We start from the raw sequence: 24,800 nt of genomic DNA, 5'->3' as shown, positions 1-24,800 counted from the left end.
CTAGGAGGCACACGTGGCCAAGTGTGGTCTGAGAGATGTACAACAATTTTCTCCAACCTGGAGTTATGTTTCTGAAGGAAATTAGTAGTTGCTTGCATCGACTACAGGTTACCCCATTCTATCCACATGAAAATACATTGCTATCAACGTTAGCGAAACAAAGGTAGCTTTATGGGATTTATATTTGTATTAGTAAACATTAGAAATCGGGTATCATTTCAAGTGGGTTTCATTTAATGTTTCTGTGCCTTAAAGGGTAAAAGCTATAGTTAGATTCATGCTGGACAAAGGTGTTTCTTTGTGTGGGGGTTGGTTTCAATTCCAACCGTGATTCTATTGTGCGAAGAGAAAGTTATAACGTAAAGAATAAATAGAACTAGCAGGGGTTGCTTAGCAACTCGAGATCCTTCTAAGGATTTTTAAAAAGCCTTTAAGTTTTAGTTTTAACTGAATTTGTTGGCAGTTTCTGATAGGACCTCAGAGTGAATATCTCTCAACTTTATCAGAAGACAGACAGGATGGGGTGGAGACAGGCTTCCTAAAGTACAAGTGGGACACAAGGATCGTTTTAGACGACTGCAGTTAAGTCAACAGAGACCAAGTTGCTCAGAAGAATTCAAGGAGAATAAGCATAGTGTTCAGAGTTACAGAGACAATTGCAGTAACCAAATTTAAAGTGGATCCGCAGCTTTCAAAAGGTAAATCAAATGTCATATGCCTTTTTAATACAGCCTTGGAATCGAGAGTCAAAGCAATTATTATTAGTTTGTACAGCAGTCAAGACAAATAAATCCTAAATGAATTGGTGCGAAATCCTGGACTGGATTTGTTGTTAAAAATGGAGCAGAAGCTTTTTTCAAAAGTGTAATTTGGAAATCCTGCCTGTATTTTGGAATGCAAACCACAAAGCAAACAGATAATTATGAGAGAATATTTCAAAGTGCGTTTTCAGGAGTGAGTTTGGAAACTCTCACATGGCAATCACCTGGGTGGTTCTGAAGAGACGTTCACAAACATTCACTTGGGGTTCAAGAGTGGAGAGTGTATTCACCCACAGTCACCTTGTGTGCTTAAAAGGGACATTGTGTTAATAAGACTATTGTAGATTATTACTTTGCAATCCATGTTAATCCTAAAACCGGTGTGTAATTGTTAAGATAAGGTGGGTAAAAGTGTACTGTATCCAACTTTGTAATGTTTAATAAATTATTTTTTCTTGATGTTAAAATTAATTAGTGGTCTAGTGACTCTGTTCCTCCATGTTTTATAAAACAAAAAAAAGTCTCTTGAGCCAGGGTTACATTCTGGGATTTTCCCAGTTACAACATCAACTGGGATCATTACATCATGCATTTATTAAATGGCATTTCTTTTGAAGTGTGGGGTAAGGGGCTACTTAATTTTTTTGTTGAGATGTGTAAAACTCCATCTTGGACAAGAGGAATACTGCTGGGGTACTGGCTTCAAGCAAAATACATCAAACAGCAATTCAGATGTACCGACATCTCTTACAGCTTGCCAACCTTCTGTGCCAGTTTAAATCTTATAAAGCAACTACCACAACGGAAGCTGGTTTACCAGAGCCCAGTTCAAAGGCACGATAGCAGCTTATGCAGAACCAAATTCAACACTAACGTAGATAGTTGGGAAAAGCTGTACTTTCATAATTTTGGGGCAATTACAGTAATAGCGAAGATAAGCAGGAGTAACAGCAAGCGCACAAGCCCAGATCCAGCAGCATCTGGTGGGAAGGTCAAGTGAGCATTACTAATAGTCCAGAAGATACAACAACCTATCGTTCTTTGGCCAGCGGCTGCTTCCCAATCTGTCCAAGGCTATGGCTCTGTTACACAGGAGCTGAAAAATAACTTCAGCAGCTTTCTGTGGGACTCATGGGCTTGTTTCCTTTGATAGCCTAGATTGATCAAGCTAGGTTGAGTGTCCATTCATGAGCAGACCTACATCCCGAGGGTCGCCACTGCTTTATTCTGAGAGTCCATCTGATGCTAGGTAGTGGTATTTGCCCAGCTCCAATGCAACTTCCATGAGCCATCAGCAAGAGAGCGGTGAAAAGGACTTATCTGTTTTTTTGAGCCATGTGGTTATTATTTAAGTGCAGAGCTAGAAAGGGAACATCAACCAGTAATTTGATCACCACTACTAACTGGGGTGCTGCTCCGCGACAGAGACCATTAAGGTCCATGGTTTTAACCTTAGTCTGTTATTGAGTAGCCAGATCCAAGCCATGGCTTCAACAGAAGTGCTACAATTAGCCTCAACACCCCAGGGTTCTGGAGACAGGTGAGCCAGTGTTCCCCCACTGCTATCTGTTATCCACTGACCTTCTATAGGAAAGTACCAAGTACCTGTGGATGGGAAAGCAAGGTGAAACCAGCTGCAGATAGTGTTAAATAACCTGCTGGCATTTACACATGAAGGCTGGCCACCAGGATCAGCCAAGGCCGAGCGATTAAACTGTAACCCTGCAGGAAGTTGGTGCCTCCCGGAAAAGGGGGGGGGGGGGGAAGGGAGAACAACGTTTTCAACATAGGTCAATTTAAACTGCAATCATTTTAATATCCCGCAACTTTAAAAGTCTAAAGGAGGAAAATAATGAGCATCGGTAAAATGTTAGGCTGCTGGTGGAGAGAGAGAGAAAATTACGCTTCAATTAAATCTCCTTTCAAAGTGAACAAGAAAATCTCCTCTTAGTGAATGGCACAGAACATTGCTGGTTATTTTGGTGAGCAAGATCTATTTGAAAACGCTTGCTCCAGCCGGGAGTATGATTATACCTCGAAATCCTGATACTGTTCTTCTGTTAGGGATTTCTTGGCCACCACAAGTATCCGCAATCCTTCCCTAGCCATGTTCCCACACTGTGAAGGTAAAGATAAAGAGCTGCTTAATCATAAATATGCAGGGTTTTCAAGAGCCTCTGGAGGTGTCATACATATACATATTTTGGATACATACCTATCTTTGTTTAAGAAACAGGCAGTTTTCATTCCACATACACGCACACATACAAAAACTGGATATCTGTGATTCCATTAGTTATTTCCATTGCTAAAGGAAAGTGTCAAATGTGTTCATAAGAATGGGGTCAAAAATGGAAATTGGGTGGTCAGCTGTTAGACTGCGGCAAAGGAATTGAGGGCTCAGGTGATGGGCTTCGTTCCTGGGGTGGGGGCGTGGGTGATAAGTGTTTAGTCATGATGTTGCAGCCATCATGATGTGGGATGGGCTGGATGGGCCAGATGGTCTTTCCTTTCCAGTCAAGGTCATATTTACATACGCAAAAGGCTTGCGGCAACCCGTTTATTTTGTAGAGTATCGCTTTGCAACTGTAAACACAGTAGGAGATATTAGAATTAATTGTAAATAACGAATACTTATGGTTGCGACATTTTTAACGTTTCTCTACAGCTAACCACTGAATGAAACAAATTGTCCGAAAGCACCTGTCGATGAAGGGTATTGCCAATAACAAAGTGAAGGTAATGTCTGAAAACCGGCCACCTCGAGGCCGACTTTGTATCAGATTTCAGATCCTGCCAGTTTTTGGGTCATGCAATTCGGGCCGGGCTGGGTCAGGTCAAGGGTCGTTCAGACTACTCAGAGCACAAGAAAAGACAGGCACGCAAAGCTGATAACTAGTAGGCGAGTCACTCCACCAATGCAGCACCTAACCCGACAATCTGGCAAGTTATTTTAATCATGTTAATAATCTCATGTAAGGCAGCTTTAAAAAAGGTCTGGCTTCAGACAGTACCAGTTTTTGAATAGCCAGATTTGAGATACTACCTGCATTGACTGTAGGTGTCGTAATTACCCCATTAAACCAGAATAATGCAAATTATTCATGATCTGTGGAAGGATCAAACTGGACATTCTGAACATATTTACTAATTCCGCGCTGTTTGTTCTTAGTTATCAAACCAAGCCAAGGAATCAATGACCTAGAAATCTGATGACATTGCATGGGTGTCTTAAGCCTCCAATATGATGGGCAGGAAGCATTAAACATTCCAGACAGGAAGTCCATCATCCAGGTTCATCAGTAAAGGCAAAAAGGTAGGTGTCGAGGTCCCACACCTGAAATAGGCATATGCAAATTAAGGGGCCGCATACCTGTATGAGTCCTCTATGGGCTATCCTGAACAGATTAGGCTGATTTTGTTCAGGAAAACTAGGTCTTCTGGCAGCCTAACAAGGTGCAACTGGCCACTGCAGGCTACTATGAAAAGGTTAGGCTGGCAAACAAAATACTTAAGTTTAATGCAGAGAAGAGCAAGACTGCTCCTCCCAGCTGGGCATTAAAATCACAAGCTGCTGCAAGACAGTCGACTCTTCCTACTGGACCACTCTACATTTCCCAGTTGGCATCCTTTCCCCTTAAGCAACCTGACCAATTTCAAAGCCTCTTCATTGGCTAGCTGTTCTTAGACAGTTAGGTATCCAAGGCTCATCAGTCACTTTCAAGTAGGGTCAAGGGCCAATATGTGGCTTGGGTTTACCTGTTCAGGCACAAGGAATGTCCCCTGCATTTCTGCACCAATGTGTCTAATGTTAACAATTTGTCCTTACCTCTTCTTCCAGCCAATCATTGTATTGTACGATGCTTGACATTACCACATCAGCTCCTTTCATATAGAATGTGATTTCCCCTGAAGAATCATCCTAAACGTCAAAGTAAAATAACAAAGTTTACATTGGGACATATAGAGCCTAATTTTAAAAAGTTCCACCAGGTTATTCCTCTCCTCTTTCTAGCCACTTAGTGACCATGGTGAATTCTCTCCTGGTCCTTGACCGCTTCTTTGATCTGAACTGTAATAACCTCTTGCCATTGCCTGTAAAGCACAACCTTGTGCCTGTTCACTGCTTCTCCACCCAATGACTCTATAAAAAGTAACCCTGCTGTCACAATACGGTCACAGTTGACGTTATAACTGGACAGGAAGATTACATCGTGGAACCCTGGCTCAAAACAATAATGTTTTTTTTTACAAAACATGGGAGAACATTGCCACAGGACCGCTAATTAGTTTTAACCATAAAAAAAAACATTTATTGCTGATGGAAAAATTGGGTTACAATACAATACTCCTATATTCCCACTCTTACTCACAGGTTTTAGGATTAACACAGATTACAAAGTACCTCTTAATCTACAATGGTCTCATTAACACAAAGTTCCTTTTAAGCACCCAAGATGACTGTGGTTAAATACACTCTTCATTCGGAACCCCAAATGATTTGGGATGTCTCCTCAGAATGCCCCCAGATGATTGTCGTATTAAGGTTTCCAAACTCCACTTCCCAAAACACGCTTTAAAATCTCTCATAGTTATGCTTTCTTTTCGCAGTTTGCATTCCGAAATCCAGACCAGATTTTCCAATGACACTTTTAAACAAAGCTTCCACTCTACTTTTAACAGGGAATCCAGTCCAGGATTTCTTTGGTGTTGACTGCTGTGCAACCTGCTCACAATTGTTTTAACTCTCAATTCCCAGAATGCATTGAAGTTTCATCAAATGTTTCATCTACCTCTAAAGTTTGTAGTCCCACTTTAAATTTGGTTACGGCAATTGTCTCTTTAACTTAGAACACATTGTTTACTCTTCCTTGAATTCTTCTGAACAATACCTTGGTCTCTGTTCACTTAACTCCAGACTTTGGACACTTCTCTTCATTTCTCGTTTCCTTAAGTAGCTGGAATTTAGATTTCCGGCACCTGCCTTCTTAAACATTACTCTATATTATGGCTTTTCTTCTAGCAAAGGTGAGAGATGTTCCTTCATTAGCCTTCTAAACCAACTACTTCTAGAAGAGCTGAGAGTTGCATTCTCTTTCACCACCTCTCAAATTAGCTAAACTAAAGCTTATAAGCTTTTCTACCTTACAAGACCCCATTAAGCAACCACTGCTGCTTTATTTATTCTTCACAGCTTAGCCCTCTCTAATCACAACAGAAACGCCGTTGGAACTTAACCAACCCCCAGACATACAAACACCTTTATCCAGAATGAATCCTACTATAGGTTTTACCCTTCCAGGCACAGCAACATTAAACACACTTAAAAACTGTACCTTATTTCTAATGTTTACCAATACAAATATAAATCCCGTAAAACTATCTTGGTTTCACCAACAATGATAGCAGTGCATTTTCATATGGAAAGAATGGAGTAACTTTTGAGATTTGGGAGGATCCCTGGGGTGTAGGTAATTTGAGGGATTGTGTTAGGTTCTAGCCAAGCAGGTCATGGGACATCTTAGTGGGAGGAGACCAGAGAATGACTTTTGCTAGGGATACAGATCATGTAATTAATAGAAGGAGCCAGGTCCCTCTGTAGTTTTGCAGTCTGCTATAGGATTTTAAGTTGAACAAAAGTGTCTGACAAGACAAAAGGATTTTCAGATTGCTCTTGAAAGAATTTCTCTCCAAAGGTGCCTAGAGAAGCATGGATCCCTTATTGTTAACTTTATTAATTAAGTGGCATTTGAAATGTATTGCGCTGCTTAATAGTATACCGTCCAGGAATATACAGTAGCAGGTGTAGATTGTAAAAGTTTCTTCCCTTTTATTTAAGAACTGTTGTAAAGCTATTTCTTTGTCGTTAAATAGTTAATTCTGTATTTATATTCAAGTTGGTTTTGCTACAAAACATACTGACTGGTCAGTGTTACCACTCCTGGGCAGCATGGTCGCGCAGTGGGTTAGCCCTGCTGCCTCACAGCGCCAAGATCCCAGGTTCGATCCCGGCTCTGGGTCAGTGTGGAGTTTGCATATTCTCCCCGTTTGCGTGGGTTTCGCCCCCACAACCCAAAGATGTGCAGAGTAGGTGGATTGGCCATGCTAAATTGCCCATTAATTGGAAAAGATGAATTGGGTACTCTAAATTAATTTTTTAAAAATAATAATAAAAAGAAGTGTTACCACTCGTGTGGTTTAGTAGTAGTCCCCCTCAGTCTTACAAATTTTTGGGATTCTCATACAGTCCAAACACTTGCTTAATCTCCAGGTAAGGTACAGAATCAAATCAAAAACCCTCACTGTCTAGCAGAGTTCTTCTTCACTAGCTAATAGCTGCTGCTTGTAAATACACGTGTGGAGGAATTCACTATCTAGGACCAATATACAGAACGGTGACGGGGGGGATGCAGCAGAGTTATCCGCACCGACGTGAAATTGCACATTCTGAAAACAGGAAAAATCCAAGATTTTATTGGGGGGGGGGGGGGGGGCAGAGAAGAGGGGTGGGAGATGTGGGGAACAGAGAGAGATTGTTGGTCCGAATGTTTGGCATTATTGATGTTTACTTCAATCACCTTCAAATGCGGTAAAAAAAAGTGTGTAATTCTGTGTAAATGCGACACTTAAAAGGATTTAACAATGTTATGACCTATAAAGCAAAGCACCAGAAGTACATCAATGGAAATTATTCAATACGCTAACTCTGAAACATCTTTGACTTTTAGCTCCATAAACCTTTTCTCTTCCACCTATTAATGCATCGATTTTTTAATTCATATTTGCATTTTATAATTATCTCTAGCGCCTTTGTTACTAGCAGATGTAACGTCTCATGTTTGCTTTGTGTCATAAACAGCAATATGTTGTATTAGTACATTCACTATTACATGAATACTACATTTTGTTTTTAGGTGGTTTATGCCAGGAGCAGCTGTGGACACCTACCATGGCTTTGACATGTGATAACATTCAGACAAGGGTGCTAATGCTTTTCGATGTTGGCCAAAAGCTGTAAATGAGCTTTAGCTGAAAGCAGTTTTGCAGGATTTAGCACACAATAAATATTTTAATGTTCCAATGCATTTTTGTCTACGCTGATTTACGAAACTCACCCTGACAATGATGCCCATTCTTTTGCTTTCAGATGTGAAAGGAAAAACCTGTAGAATGATGAATGGAAGGATTTGTCCACCAGGGGTCTTCAGCTGCATAGATGAGAGGTCTCTGCTCACCAATGTCAGACCCACGCTTTGTGTCCACTGTACAAGGGCCACCTAAACAAATATCAAAGGTCAATCACAATTTTCTGCCCAATGCATTGAAGACGCCCACACACAAGGTCGGTGATATCTAAATGAGGTCAAGTGTCAGAATGTATATCACCTGAGTGAAGAGAACTGTATGCCATGAGATAATACAAAATAAACAAAATTCTTCAGAGCAAGTAGGGGATTTATTGAAGAGGTAGGCAACTCAAAACTAACACTCGACTTTTAAAAATAATGATATGCCCATGGAATACAAAAGGAATCAATCATAATTTGATATCTGAAGAATATCAACTTGAAATTACTAAAAATAAGTTTATTCCTTTTGAGACTTTTTATGGCTAAAACAGCTGAACTGGCATTTTGACCTACAACAGAACACTCAATGTTTCTCATCAGTTTAGTAGAGAAGGAAATGATCTCATAGATCACGTGTTAAACATAGCATGGTGTTAATCACAATAGTGCAAATTCTTGAAACATGTTTACCCAAAAATATAAGCAGGTTATTGAGTAAGATCGATTAGTAGCCTATCAAAATACCAGGACAGGGCTCAGATTTCCGATACAACAAAATGTATTTACCATAATTAAAACTGAAAAGCATGCAATAAAACCCCTTGCTACTTAACATGTCTGAGCTAATGCGATTAACTTTATGAATGGTCCACTTTATGTGACCTTCCTCCTAAAGTAGCATTTTTGCAAACAGCAGCTAAATATGACAAGGTTAGAATTTTAAGCTTTTCTTTCTAATAATTTAATCATTCTCCAAGATCTAAAGTAGCATTTTTGTGTCACATCAATCAAGCTGAAGGTCCTTGTATTTGTATTTTTTTCCCCTTATAACTTTGCTCATTGGATAGGCTCAAGTCATTTCGGTGCACTCATTTGCGTGTTTAAAAGTTAGTCAGTAAAATCATTGTAATTACAATACTATAATTTTTTTTGTGGTAGAATAACTTTTGCACAGGATGCTGTCAGCTGCAAATGATTCAATACTCAAAGATTCATTTCCAATTTGCTCTGTGAAAGGTTACTATTACAACTTGACCTGCAAATTGTATCTCTGCTAATACACTATCATTTAATTTTATGCCCCATTGTACTGAAGAGTAAAGCATGCTATATTTGGTGACTCACATCTGTTTATTATTGAAGCTCTGTTTGGTTTAACAGCCTGTCTGAATTAGCAGCTTTCATTGCCGTTATCTTGGCTTGTTTTACCTGTTCAAAGATCCTGCACCACTCTGCTTCAATCTATAATTGTCTGGTTAACACACGAGACACAGAAAACCCCAAATTTACCAAAACGCTAGGAACATAGCAAACATTGAGATTTTAACCTGCGAGCAATATTGTTTTAAACAGATATATCTACTCTTTTTGCTGAGATGAATCAAGTATCTACTGAATTTTCAATTTCTTAGGAACGATTTATAAATGTGTACAATTTCCAAACATCAGCTATGCCAGCAGAAATATACACAGTATAAACGACCTGAGTTTATGAATATGCACTCTCTTAACAAAACTGGACTCGGTACATAATCTAACTTCAAATTCAAGTCGTAGTGAAAATAAATTTCTAATATTCATCTTAAACAAGACAAGACAGTTACGCATTTCGCAAATGAGTATAGGTTGATCAAAGTGTGGTCATTTTTATTGAGAAATAAGAACACAATTCAGTGCAAGTCATATTTATATGATGGTTATATTTATTCCACTAATATTTCATTTTTCTTTTTGAGGTGTCGATGATGATGCGTATTGTCCATTGCTAGTTGCACTGTGGGACTGGATAGAGATGGTAAGTCCCTGACTAAAGAACATTAATGAACCAATTGGGCTTTTTTTTTTTAAAAGCAACTCATCAGTTTTGTGGTCATTTTCCCAGATATCAGCTCATCAATTACTGGAGTAACTGCATTTAATTGCTCAACCTGCCAAGTGGGGATTTTTGAACTCATAACCTCGAGTCTAGTACCATAACCACTAGGCTACTGTACCCTGGTGAGTCTCCATGGCATCGGTAGTGACAAGTAAGTGAATGTAGCATTTTATAATGACAGGAGCATTATACAAAGAAACATATAATATAGTTGATCTCCAGTGGCAATAATAATCGTCTCTTCAAAGAACAGCTTCTCTGCTGTTTTGGTACTGACTAATCTGTTTGTACGCTCTCCCTTTGTTTGCTGTCCACTCATTTTCTTTTTGTAATAGCTGTCACACATTTTTTCTCACTGCATCCTTGCTTGCATATTACTTTTTATGCTCTACTTTTTTGTGTTGTTCTTGAACACATCCTGGAAAATGGTACAACAGAGAGCGAGAGACAGTGGAAATCTGGAGGGAGACGATTAGGATCAAGACCCATGGTGGGAAGGGCAGGGCTGGCATTTGGCAAGGCAGTAGGAGGCAGCAGAAGTGGCTAGGAGGAGGTAGAAGGCAGGGAGGAAACGAATAAAGGGGCAGAGAAAATGTTTGCGGTGTGAGACAGAAGGCTTATTCGCCGTGCGCTTTTGATTACTCGCTTATTAAATGCATTGTTACTCCAGCATGTAAAAATCACTACTTGATCTGGTTCTGGGTGTGACAGTTTATTTGGTGACCTAGGAGTAAGAGATTATTTGGGAACAATATAATCACATTCACTGCATGGACAGAAAAAGGAGAGAGAAAAATGAAAGGCAACAAAAAAAGAGGAAAAAAAACTATTTGAAAGGTGACAAAGAGCAGCACAACCTTGATTATATGGAAGGCGAATTTGTCAAATAAAACCAAAGTCAGGATGGTGAGAACTTTGTGCAGGATATATTATGGGCAGCAAATTTTTAAGGAGTGCGGAGAATGGGGGCAATGGAATAGTCGCATCTGGAAGTGACCAGGGCATGAATGAGGGAATTATGAATTAAGAAAAGCCAAGGTCCATTAGACTTACTTCACATGTTGATAAATTGTGAGTTTACAGTATGGAATAATATTGGGAGACACTTGGGTGGCACGGTAGAACAGTGGTTAACACTGTTGCTTCACAACGCCAGGGTCCCGGGTTCGATTCCTAGCTTGAGTCACTGCCTCCGTGGAATCCACACATTCTCCCAGTGTCTGCCCGGGTTTCCTCCCACAAGTCCCGGAAGACGTGCTTGTTAGGTGAATTGGACATTCTGAATTCTCCCTCAGTGCACCCGAACAGGCGCCAGAGTGTGGCGACTAATGGATTTTCAGTAATGTCATTGCAGTGTTAATGTAAGCCTACTTCTGACAATAATAAAGATTATTATTATTGAAGAAAATTTAATTAAGAGGAGCCATTCAGCACCTGCCTCTACAAGGCAGCTGTTGGATGAAACATTTAATAGTAATAGTAATCTTTATTAGTTTCCTCGTCTTTGGGGAAAAAAAACCAGAAGAGTGATAAAGATAAGGCTGTGGAAGTAGCTTATATGGATTTTCAGGAAGCATTTGATAGAATATCACACAAGAGACCTGTGCCAAAGATGGCAATAAATGGAATCAAGGAGAATGTGACCACAAGGATATTAAATTGATTGAAAGGCAAAATGGATAGTAGAGTTAAGTGCTGTTTCAGAGGTGTATTAAAGACTGGTCTTGTTTATTATTTACATACACATGACCTGCACTGCAAGCTGAGAAGAATATAGTTACATTTGTTGATTCCAAACTGGGGATTTGACAAAGTGCGAAGAGACTTGTGGAAAAACTGCCAGAATAGGAAGAAAGGCGGATAAATCAATCAGTGGCAGATGTTGTCCAGTGTAGAGAAATATGACATAATACAATTGGAAAGTGATAGGGAAAAGTTAATGCAACATAAATGTAAGAATTTCAAGAGTGGAGTAGAGGTGCCAAGTGCATGCAGCTACATCGGTCTTTAAAAGCTAGCATCACATGCTATGTTCACATAGTGGGGTTTGTATTGAGAAGCACAGAATACAAAAGTGAGGAAGTGATATTGTACTTGTCCAAAGGCCTACATTAGCCTTCAACTGGAGTATTATGTACAGTTCCAGGTACCCCACTAAGGAAATGGTTAATGAAGAGAGCTGAGCAGCTGAGAATTCCCCCCCCCCCCCCCCCCCCCCCCCACTTGAGCAGAGAAGGTTAAAGATGATCTGGCGGAGGTGCTCAGATTATGAAGGGTAATAGGGTAAATCGTGATGGATTGTTTCCATTAATTGGTGAGATGTTTACAGAAAAGCACAATTTTAAAAATCACGAAAATGATTAAAAGGATATTTAGAAAAGTATTTATTTTATGGAGAGTGGCTAAAATTGTGGAAATCTTTGCCAAAGGCTATGAAGGTAGAATTCACAAAAACCATTTAAAAATAAATTAGGTAGGGAGAACAGGGAGAGTGATTTTAGATGGCTTATGTGACAAACTCATGGATCTGATGTGCCAAATGGTTAGCTTCTATACTGTAAATATTTTATAATTCTATAGAACATTTGTAGGCAATCAAAAAGTGAATTGAGGCTGTTGCTCCATAACAACTTGTGTTAATATGGCACCTTTAACATAAAATTTCTCAAGGCACTTCACAGGATCATTTATAGAACAAAGTATGACATGGGGCCACAAAACAAGATAACACGGGGCCACAAAATGAGATATTTGCTGAGATGACCAATGTTTGGTCAAAAGAGGTAGCTTTTAAGGTGTGTCTTATTGGAAAAACACGTGGTACAGAGGTAATAATAATAATCTTTATTGTCACAAGTAGGCTTACATTAAGATTGCAATTAAGTTAATGTGAAAAGCCCCTAGTCGCCACATTCCGGCGCCCGTTCGGGTGCACTGAGGAAGAATTCAGAACCAATCCACCTAACAGCACGTCTTTTGGGACTTGTGGGAGGAAACTGGAACACCCGGAGGAAACCCACGCAGGCACTGGGAGAACTTGCAGACTCCACACATAGTGATTCAAGCCGGGAATCGAACCTGGGACCTGGTGCTGTGAAGCAACAGTGCTAGCCAAGGTCGAGAGGTTTTGGGGGGGGGGGGGGGGGAATTCAAGAGCTTGGGGCGAGGCACCTGAAAACAAAAGGAATAATTTGCTGCAAGACCGTTCTATATTAGTAAAGCAGTCAAAAGCAGCACTGTTTACCTCGAAGATCAAGAATATTAGTATCATATCTCAGATGATTCAACTAGTCAATTTGGACAATTGTACACTGCATACTGTTCGGTGAATCTATTTTATTTCCCAACACTTGAGTCAATCCTCCAGGTATTGTATTGAAGATTAACATTAAACAGGAGTAAACCACCCAAGATGAAATTCCTTTGAAAAATGGACCTTAACCTTGCTGGGAAGTTCCTTTCCTGACTATTAGTACTAGTGTGGGTTTGCCCGATAGCTCTTTGTGGCAATGGCATGAGCCAACAAAACGGTATTAAGAAATAGGCCACCTGTCCCTTTAACATTAAATACTTGGGGATACAATTATTATACATCTTTGGTGACGAACATTCCTTTCCATTGAGATTATTTGCCATTAAGTAAATTCTTGTCAGATTTTGCCTTCGGTCATTTTTAAAACAAACAGCCAAGTACATGGCAAAGGATTAAAGTCACACTGAAGTGTAAACATGAGATGAGATCAGTGGTAAACATGACTTTTGAAGATGTTATGTGAACAACTGTTATTTGGGTAACAAAATCTTTATTTTTCAAACACACAAGCTCCATTTCACTTTGTTTCCATTTTTAATAGACACTTTTAGTTAAATATATGAAAGCATAATAGAAATGCCCTCTAACAATTATACACAGAAACCTCATTGTATGCTTTATCTGGTGACCTCTGGTAAACTAGCAAGGTAGATCATTACCTTTTGTTCAGAGATCATATGTAAACTGTGCCAATTCCGTCATGTTTATTGCCATTTCTCATGACTAAAGCCTTTATAATTAGATTAAAATTTGTTTTAGCCAAGTAACATATTTGTATATTGACACACAGTAATAAGTTAGAGAAATACTTTTTACTTATTACAATTTAATCCCTTATCCCCTGACTGCCTTCTTCCTCTCCGTAACTAGTGTCTTGGCTGTGGCTTTCCTTCATGGCATCAGTGGCAAAGGGATACTGTGTTGAACTGATCAGAAATGCACGTGGTCTGATGACGCATGTCAGTTTGTTCCAGTTATGAAGTGCTTCATCCGTTGGCTTGAACTAAAACAATGAAACGTCATGAATTTCAGTGGTGGCTTCAAATTTCAATCTGCTCTGGGAAAGTAAGAACTCACATGCCAAAATGTTTTACAAAGTGAGTTTTAAGCACTTTGCAGCAGAGCTCAGAAGGCAATTTTAATACCTCACATCAGGAGACCCCCTTATTGTCCAAAATGTTACAGCTCACTTCCAGGTGTCGCTTGATTGGCTCTGCATTAGGAACATCTGATCTTTCCCCTACCCCAGTCCTGGTTCAGATGAGGAGTATTTTTGTGAATAAGCTTTCAGTAAATTCTTAACGTAAAAGGTGCTAAAGACACATCAATGCGCCCCTTGCACACGGCACTGTTGGAGGACGTAAATGATGCAGTGCTTGCCCAAAGGGCGAACTGACCCTTTTTGCACGAATCCCTTTTAAAATCGGACCAGATATTTATCAGGAATAAAATCGCCAGTGAACCCATTTAAAACTAATTATTTTTAATAGCTATCAGAAGAAATAGAACAGTTAATTCTAAAAAGAAAACCGTGAAAATTTTAAATTAACAAAATGAAGACAAAGTTCTGTACCGTCAGTAAATTAGATATTTCAACCTGCCTAATCTTGGCCCTCCCAATCTGAAGATTCTTCGAGCTGCTTATCCAATGCTGTCATGCTCAACTAAACATTAAACATGTGTGATCCTCAACTGTAAGCGTTGGCATGCCGACTGGGTGTGCAATCTGAGCTGGGCCTGGCCGCTGATACCCCCAACACCATGAGTACTTCCGGCAGGTTTCACTCGATAGCAATCGAGAGTGGGCATCCTGACACGCTCTAAGTTCCGAAAGGCGCGCACACAGGCACGCAGGCCAAGCGTAGAACTCCCTAACCCTGCTCAGGACAAGATTAGAGAATTCAGCACAGATTGGGATGCCAGACCCTGGCTTTTGCCATTTGTCTGGTTCAGCTACCAACTGGGTAAACTCACTGAGCTACTGTGGACCCCGTTAATTAATTTTACAAATGATTCCCAGCAGCATGACCAGCATCTTCACCACTCACTTTTCAAGTACTGCCCAGCATTCCTTAAAACATTGCTTCATAAATTACACTTAAAGTGGTGCTACTTCATTGTAATTCTGCACAACTGTCCTTAATGCTACAACAAATCAATAACGGAGAAGGAAGAGTTGTTACTCCGATATCAAAGTGAAAGAAAATGCTAATTATTTCCAACTAACCATTAGTTACAATACTGAACATTAATAATATGGCTAAATCTTATGAAATATATTATTTTTAGAAATCAATTCAAAATGTAATTTGGAAGATGAATTTTAAATAATTAGGAGTGGAATTACTCCAAAATTATTTACATGATTCAAAACATTCACCAGAAAGTCTTCAAAATGACCCAATAGTATGTTTTGTTAACCATCATGCTGGTTACAAACATGGAAAGCATAATTTTAAGTAATAGGTTTCTTATTTATGCAATTGTTTAAATTACATAAAGTTTGTAAGATTCTTGACACCAGCAACATGAGCTTTAACGAAAAGGTGTATTTCCTTCACTCATGAATTAGTAAACATTTCACAGCAGTTCTCATTTCCTATAAGACACTAGATGGCGACTTTATTGCAGCTCTGCAAAATAAGTTTAGATTGTTCCAAAGTGTAGAAAAGCAGTATTGCGTGCTGAAATAATTAAAATAATACTTTAAATTCATTACAATATGGGATGCAGCTAATTTTCATGTTATTGTCATTATCAATAACTAACATTACTGTAATAGCAAATTAAAATCGGAGTATATGGTGAGGAGACAAATGAAAAATGTAAAATGAAATGAAAATCGCTTATTGTCACAAGTAGTCTACAAATGAAGTTACTGTGAAAAGCCCCTAGTCGCCACATTCCGGCACCTGTTTGGGGAGGTTGGTACGGGAATTGCACTGTGCTGTTGGCCTGCCTTGGTCTGCTTTCAAAGCCAGCGATTTAGCCCTGTGCTAAACCAGCCCCAAATGCAAGGTGGTAATGCACCTAACTCTGGTATACAGCTGTAAAATATACATTTAAAATATTCTGCAGAATTAATATTGGGGCTTTTAACACTTCACCATTGCTTGGTGCCTCTGTCCTTTTTCAATTTGGTGCCAACTAGTCTGGTGTGGGCACAGAGACAACAAATATTTCAATAATTCATTCATTTTATGCAAAGATGACACGAGAAAACAGCTGCGCCCGATTTAAAATTTACACCAGCCATCGTGACTGAATGATGAATTTTTCCAATGTCATTTTATTACAAACACCAAAAATGTGTCTCAAATAAATATTTTGGGATAGAGAAAAGAAAAAAATTAGCACAAATTTGTAACACTCGGATTCCACCTCCTTAGTTGAAAAATGAAACTTACACAGAGCCTCAACACTCTTTACAGTTAAATACTGCTTTTGCAATTAAGGAACAGCAGTGTATTATCTTTAACGTGAACCCAATGTCATCGATCCTTTGTGATGCTAGAATCAATTCTGATATCAAAGTACATTTTCAGATGTAAAATGTGTACACAAAATAACTTTTGGGTCATTATTCCTTCAATCAAAAATATTGCACCACAACAACATTCCAACACACATGGGGGAATCCAAATCCCTGGATTAAAATGGACATTTTTCAAAAATGATGCAGCATTATTTAAAGTTTGTTAGGCATTTATTTTCCTTGAATCTGTTACGAATGCAACAGCAAAAAAAAAAAGTGACTCGTCTAATTCCCACAAGCATGTTATACATATTAACTAATGCACACCCGTGACTAAAGAGCAACTTGATTTTTGATGCAATAGTACCATTATTATTTTTTAATGAAATTTGCGTGCTTATTCACAGAACACTGTAAACTACAGCCAGTGCTAAAAATTGCTAACTCATTACAAATAACAAGCTTTTCACTATTATGGATATATTTAATTCTTCTAAAAATCACCTGGTGTTTCTTAAATTTAACAGCACATCTAAGTTATTGGCAATGTGGCAAACTTTATATAATTTCTCACAAAATAAATAGCTAGTTTATGAGAATAACCAGTCATTAAGGACCATGGCCAATCATTCCCCTCTGACCACAAGGGAGCAAAGGTCTTCAGAGGCACTGTTTAAAGTATGCCCTTGTATTGCTAGGCTTGTGACCTTTGCACTTCATCAACCTATCCACTTAGTTTATCTCCTTTTATGCTTGGCCTTTACATTAGGTCAGTGTACCTTTCTGTATTTCAAGAAAATGATGGATCTTACTCAATGGGTATATACTTAAACCCATTAAGCTTGACTATAATATTGTTTTGTCAATGCCTATGCTAGCTTATTCAGAGACACAGTGCTCAATTCGAAACACCGTACTACTGGAGCTCCTGCACCCACACAACACAAAGCACAACTAAATTTTCCATGAGCAATAAAGCAAACATAACGCAGACGAGAGGTTTGACTCTAGATTAAATAATTAATATCTGTAGTTTGTGCTGAAAACATCAATGTGAAACAATATGGGCATAAGCTTCAAATTATAAAAACACAGTATCCATGTGCACACTCTGCCTCAATTTTGGTTAAATGGTTTTACTTTTAAAAATCTTGCACAATCTTAAATACAATAAGGCTTACAACGATAGACAATGTGTAGGTTTTAAATAAACATTAACATTGGAACTTGAAATTCAACTGAGGGAAACAGTACCAGAAAAAATATTTGTAATTATTCTTGAGCTTGGGTTGAAATACAAATTTGTGTTTTGTGTTGATATAACATTCGGTGGAGCTATTTTTTCCAGTGGTTTACCAGATTACAATTTTCAAGTTTATTCTCATAACAATGCAGTTAAATGGAGTTGTAGCATCAAAATTGCATTTTCATACTTTTAAGTTTTCAGATGATAACTGAAGTTTCAAAACAAAAAAGGTGAAGAACAAGTCAAAATTGATCTCAGAACTAAAAACCAGAACTATACACAGAAACCCTGGTATTCTGCTATTCTACAGTTCTGAAATCATAAGAATGTTACACACTTAAGGGCCATTGCATATATTGCTTGTGCTCATGTTAATCCAGATTGCATATTTGCTCCTGTTGCATTAAATTTGATCTTTTCGATACATCCCCCATCTCCAAAAGGCCTCGAGCTTAACCCCATTTCTGACTTGGTTGTTCATGCTCCCTGCAGTGTAGCTCAATTGAAATTTTCACTAAGTAGTTATCACCGCTGGACAAGTCTCATTAAGAAACTGCTCACTGACAGAAATCTCATGCTGTCCTTCAGTGTGATATTGGGACAGAGGAAGAGTGAGGAATACTGTTGTTTCAAAAAATAAAAATAAACAGACGGTCCAAGGTTAAAAAAAAAATGATGAATTAAAAGCCAAGGGAAACAGAAAACATAATAGAAGTGACACAGAAGAACGAAAAAGAAATTGGGAAGTACTGGTACATAGTTTGGATAAATCATCTCTTTTATCTTCAAGGGTCATAATTTCAAATTACTCCTGACCCCCTTTTTAGTTGCCTCTCAAATATACCAAACTGAAAATGCATTGACAATTCACTCCAAACTTACACTGAAGCACAAGGAACAAAGCTTTGCCTGACTTAAAAAGTCACAGACAAATCAAAATGCAAATTTATGTGAACCAGAAGGTATTGGCGCATAAACCCACGGCTAGGTTTACAATACTGAAAAGATTTTGTTGCACCCAAGGCTCATGCAGATTGTGAGCCGTTCTTCAGTCAACACTGAAGGGTGCCAGAGGTTTTTCTGTGAAGAGATAATATTGCTTACTTCGAAAAACCTCATTCGGCCAACATTAAATGATTTAAAAGGGAGACATCAATTGAACAATTTTGCTAAATAAAGCTCCAGGGCGCAATAGTTATTCAATAAAATATGCTTTTAGAATGGTGCTTCAGTGATTGTGAAACACTGGCATCATCTATCATTCGAAGTACAAAAATATTCAATAAGTTAAACGATGATCCACTTAGATTTTTTCCCTTGGATGTCAAGGCATGTAATTTCAATGTACATTGCATCAATATGGGTACTTAAAAGTTATGAATAAGGCCTTTTTTTTTGTTTCCCCATTTAAATTACTGAGAAAACACATTGAGAATGCCTTATCTGATCAAGTCACAATTTAATTAAATTTTGTTATCATCCCAAAGCTAATACCTGCAATACTGAACAATGTACATCCAAATTTATTGAATATCAGACAGTTGAAATATCTCAATTTTTTTCACCTTCATAAACATGAATAATAATTTAGAAACTGACCTCATCAGGACTGGAGGCTTGATAAGTGCGATTTTCATCACTGAAGTCCTGGTCAGCCTCAGCATATTCTGTTTCTCCATTCACTCCTGCACGTGATTCATAGACAGGTGTAACATTGTGGCACAGAGCAATGGCTTTTACAGCTTCATGTATGCGACTGTGGACGGACTTGCGAACTTTGGGAGCAGAAGTTGCAGTTTTGCTGGATGGGGTAGTACCGGCACTGCTTCCTGTCGAATAACTGTGTGAACTATTTCCCTTGGGAGAAAAAAATATATGGAGTCAAATTTTCCAGACAACACAAATCCCATTTCAGTGCTGGCACAAAGTTTATGTAGCATATTGCTAAGACAATGGGGGGGCGGGGCGGGGGCGGGGGGGGGGGGGGGTGCAAATGTGTACCAGTACTCTCTGAAACTCAGTTTATGTCGACTTGCTCTCAATGCCAACACCATCAATATTAAGAGAATTGTAACCTCAGCATTTCACCTGTTGGCAACTATATCCTAGATCTGCTATCACAATATTAGTACCACTTGGCATTTTTCACAGCTCGCATACTCATTTTTCTTAACTTAAATCCTGGTGACAAAAACATCAGACATTGGGTCAAAGCTCAAAATATCCCTGCGCTAATGGCAAGGCTAGATTGGTTAGGGAAGCCCAAGCCGAAGGTATGTAATTGCCCTGGAGCATCACGAGCTTCTTTTGACAATGTTGTTACACGTGCACACTGGATTTGGACACATCCTTAACTGAAGTCAAATAAAATATCCACGGCACTCTGCTTCCTCACTCACATATTAATTAGCTCAGAATCAATTCCCAGTTAATCCCCAATTCTATATTAACCACACAATACAGGGGTACAAATATTGGCTCGAGTCATATGAGCTCATTTTTAAAAACTGGGTCTTCCTCAAGGCGGATATTGAGAGCTGCTTTCCATCGATCTTACAAAAAATTCAAGAGCTCGGCAACAGCACAACTGAACTGCCAAAGCAGTTACACATCGTAGGCAAGCTGGTGAACCCCAGTGCCAACTCTCCAACTTGAAGATACAATATGTGTGAAATAAGCACCGTGTCTTTTTTCTTCGGTACTCTTGTCCCATTTCACTGTTTCCCTTTCTTTTACGTTTCATCAGAAAAAAGAAATCCTATTGACAATGGAGTAAGGGGTCACAGCAGGCACCCTCTGAAATTAGATATTAAAATGTGATTGGTGGCCAGGGTTGGACAATGATTTTGAAACAATTAAAGTAAACAAAATTACCAAGTATTGCATAGCATATTATAAAGATTAAGCAGAGGATTGGTCACTGTATTGGAGCAGGAGAGCAAATTTACATTTACATTTGCCTGCATGCTTCAAGCACACTGAGCTGCTGCACACACCAACTTCAGGGCAGCTTTACAGTTTGGGGAGGGAAGGCAAAATGCAAGCAACGGTGAGACTCTGCAAGTGACACCTCACCAACAGGCACTGCACATTTTACAGCCCAAAATCCTTCCTTCCTCAGTGAAGGAGGAGCACAAGAAGCAATACAATAGCTGGGAAGGGATTTTATTTTATTTTTTAAAAGTAGCACTGTGCCCAAATAAAAGAAAATAAGCCAGAGGAAATTAAATAAATTGGATACAGTCAAGTATACACACATCCCTATTTAACGGAAAGTTAAAAATCCTCGCCACTCATCTCGATACACAGAAAACAACAGGCAAAAATAGCATAAATGACACAACCTCCATAACTCCTTTGTCACATTAGATTGTTGGAGTCATGCTGCGTCTTTTACAAGCACCAACTCCGCACTGTCATGTATATAAGCTAAAACTCCAATAAGATCCAGCTGCTTCTGACAGAATTTATCTCCTCCAGTGAAGCAGATCATTTTCCATTATTAACCTCCTACCCAGTGAAGGCCTTCTGGCCAGGATGTGAAATGACATACACCCCTGATCCCACCATCTCTATCAAGCACTTTTCTGTTAACTTTAAGCTGACCTTACCTCATTCCATTTTAACCAGTGCCTTGTTGCCTGGATGTGCTAAATTACTGAACCGTGAACTTTCTGCCCATCAAATTACAGTGTTGCCTAATAAAAGGTTTAACTTTTTACTCATCTGACAGCCTCTTCAGTTTCTGGAATAAGGCTGCATTTGTATTCTTCCAATGCGGATGCTAGTCTAATAGCAAATAAATTGAGCTGATTTACTCACTCTGCATTATGCTATGTGTATTGATGCTGATATAATTTAATTTCACACAAATTTCATTAAAGATTATGCCCTTTGCCACAAAACATTTCCAGTGGGGAAATATAATCAACTTAAAATAGATTGATCGTAGATCCACTAGACTACCATATTACATAAAAAAAATTGGTGGAGGAAATCAGTGTCAAATCAAAAACACCAGACCCCGAGAACTGACTGACAATTATATTAATTATATTACATGCACTATTTGCATCAGATGCGCCTTTCACTGTGAGAGCCATGGCTATATCATATGTTTGTAACTAAATGTTGCCCAAGACACAGCAGTAATGTACAAGATTCATTATTCAGTATTCCAACAATGAATTTCTACTTTCAGAAAAATCTGAAACAAAAAGTGGATGCCCTCTGTAACCTGCCTTGTTAAGTCTTAGCCCCACTAGCAAGGAAATAACTTACATTTGTATAGCACCTTTCACAAACCCGAGATGTCTCATAGCTTCACAACCAATAAAGTTGCCTGATCATGTCTACTTCATTTTATTGGGCTTTCCCGCCTACCTATTTCAACTGTAGGGGCTGTGAGCTTGGTCTTAAACAAGACATTTCAATATATAAAGCATCACTGGAATCTGTAGATAAGATGTTCACTTGAATCAGAAACTAGAACCAGCCACAGTATGGCTTCTTCTAAACAGCAGCTATGATTCTGGATGGAGGCAAATGCCTCCATCAGCAAATGTGTGGATGACTGCCAAAGAAAACAGTACGTACGTTCCCCAACCAGAAACCATGGCTCAAACGTGAGATTGACTCCCTACTGGGGGACAGGTCTGAGGCGTCCAAGTCAGGTGACCCTGACCTATACAAGAAATCCAGTTACGACCTCCGCAAAGCCATCCGAGATGCCAAGAGAGAATATCAGACAAAGTTAGAGCGGGATTAGCATTACAGACTCTCGGCGGTTGTGGGAAGGCCTAAACAATATAACGGGCTACAAAGCGAAGCTGAGCAATATCTCCAGCAGCAGCGCACCCCTCCCCGATGAACTCAATGCATTCTATGCTTGGTTTGAGCAGGAAACCAACGATCTGCTGAAGAGAGGTTGGTCACGAAGCACATCACCTCCATACTCCCAGAATGCCTTGATCCACTGCAACTCGCATACCGCTGCAACCGGTCCACAGCAGACGCCATCTCCCTGGCCCTACACTCATCCCTAGAGCATCTCGACAACAAGGCTCCTACATCACACTCCTAATTATTGACTACAGCTCCGCCTTCAACACCATGTTCTCAGCCAAGCTCATATCAAAGCTCCAAAACCTTGGCTCCTCACTCTGCAACTGGATCTGCAACTGGATCCTCGACTTTCTTACCTATAGACCACAATCAGTAAGAATAAACAACAACAGCTCCTCCACAATAGTCCTCAATACCGGGGCCCCGCCACGCTCCGTACTTAGCCCCCTGCCATACTCCCTGTACACACACGACTGCGTGGCAAAATTTGGTTCTAACTCCATCTACAAATTTGTTGATGATACGACCATACTGGGCTGGATCTAGAATAACGGCGAGTCAGAATACAGGAGGGAGATTGAGAACCTAGTGGAGTGGTGCAGTGACAACAATCTCTCCCTCAATGCCAGCAAAACTAAACAGCTGGTCATTGACTTCAGAAAGCAAAGTACTGTACACACCCATCAGCATCAACGGGGCCACGGTACAGATGGTTAGCAGTTTCAAATTCCTAGAGGTACACATCTTCAAAAATCTGTCCTGGTCCACCCACGTCGACGCTACCACCAAGAAAGCACAACAGCGCCTATACTTCCTCAGGAAACTAAGGAAATTTGGCATGTCCACATTCACTCTTACCAACTTTTACAGATGCACCATAGAAAGCATCCTATCTGGCTGCATCACAGCCTGGTATGGCAACTGCTCGGCCCAAGACCGCAAGAAACTTCAGAGAGTCGTGAACATAGCCCAGTCCATCACATGAACCTTCCATTGACTCTATCTACACCTCCTGTTGCCTGGGGAAAGCGGGCAGCACAATCAAAGACCCCTCCCACCCAGCTTACTTGCTCTTCCAACTTCTTCCATCGGGCAGGAGATACAAAGTCTGAGAACACGTACAAACAGACTCAAAAACAGCTTCTTCCCCACTGTTACCAGACTCCTAAACGACCCTCTTATGGACTGACCGCATTTAACTATGCTTCACCCGATGCCGGTGTTATGTAGCTACATTGTGTACCTTGTGTTGTCCTATTATGTATTTTCTTTTATTTCCTTTTCATGTACTAAATGATCTGTTGAGCTGCTCGCAGAAAAATACTTTTCACTGTACCTTGGTACACGTGACAATAAACAAAATCCAATCCAGTCCAGGTGGGGACTGGTAAATGACTCCGAAAAACAATGGCTCATCAATTACAAAGTGGAATTAATATTTATGCGCACCACGTATTAATGCAAGAGTAAATGTAATAGCATTACATCTGTGGTAATCATTCGAAGCACTGAAAATTATATTTCATGAGCAGCTAATGGGCAGGTACGCATCTGGGAAAAGCTCTACACACAGCTTTCGTGGTCTGAGACACAGTTAGAAGTTTCCTTATATGTAGAGATAGCAAGGAATTCAACATGACAGAACTTGGGTTTGAGCATTTCATCACATATATATATATATTAGTAAGCTTGGACGGCAGCATACAGAGTAGTATATCCAAGTGTGCAGATCAAGTTATGAGGCACATTATTCTGCACAGTTGGGTACAGAAATGGGCATAGACCACGCGAGTGGACAAAACTACAGTAGAAGGAATTCAACATATGCAATCATCAAGGTATTAAAATTGATAGTGGCATTTGAAAGGAGGGGCTGGTTTAGCACAGGCCTAAATCGCTGGCTTTTAAAGCAGACCAAGGCAGGCCAGCAGCACAGTTCAATTCCCGTATCAGCCTCCCCGAACAGGCGCCGGAATGTGGCAACTAGGGGCTTTT

The 24,800-nt window shown here is 39.5% G+C and overlaps 1 protein-coding gene across 1 annotated transcript in view; it reads right to left on the bottom strand.

Annotated features, from left to right (window-relative positions):
• atp9b (ATPase phospholipid transporting 9B) overlaps positions 1–24,800 on the bottom strand; it is a 412,539-nt gene that overhangs the window by 51,087 nt on the left and 336,652 nt on the right. The window contains exons 15-18 of the mRNA XM_072466981.1: positions 19,560–19,817; positions 7,877–8,038; positions 4,591–4,683; positions 2,796–2,879 (exon numbers count right to left, since the gene is read on the bottom strand). Coding sequence (XP_072323082.1) covers positions 2,796–2,879; positions 4,591–4,683; positions 7,877–8,038; positions 19,560–19,817 — 597 coding nt within the window. The remainder of the gene's footprint in view (positions 1–2,795; positions 2,880–4,590; positions 4,684–7,876; positions 8,039–19,559; positions 19,818–24,800) is intronic.

Source organism: Scyliorhinus torazame, chromosome 11 (assembly GCF_047496885.1).
Source record: "Scyliorhinus torazame isolate Kashiwa2021f chromosome 11, sScyTor2.1, whole genome shotgun sequence".
Lineage (NCBI taxonomy): Eukaryota > Metazoa > Chordata > Chondrichthyes > Carcharhiniformes > Scyliorhinidae > Scyliorhinus > Scyliorhinus torazame.
This window is presented reverse-complemented; position numbering and strand designations above follow the sequence as displayed.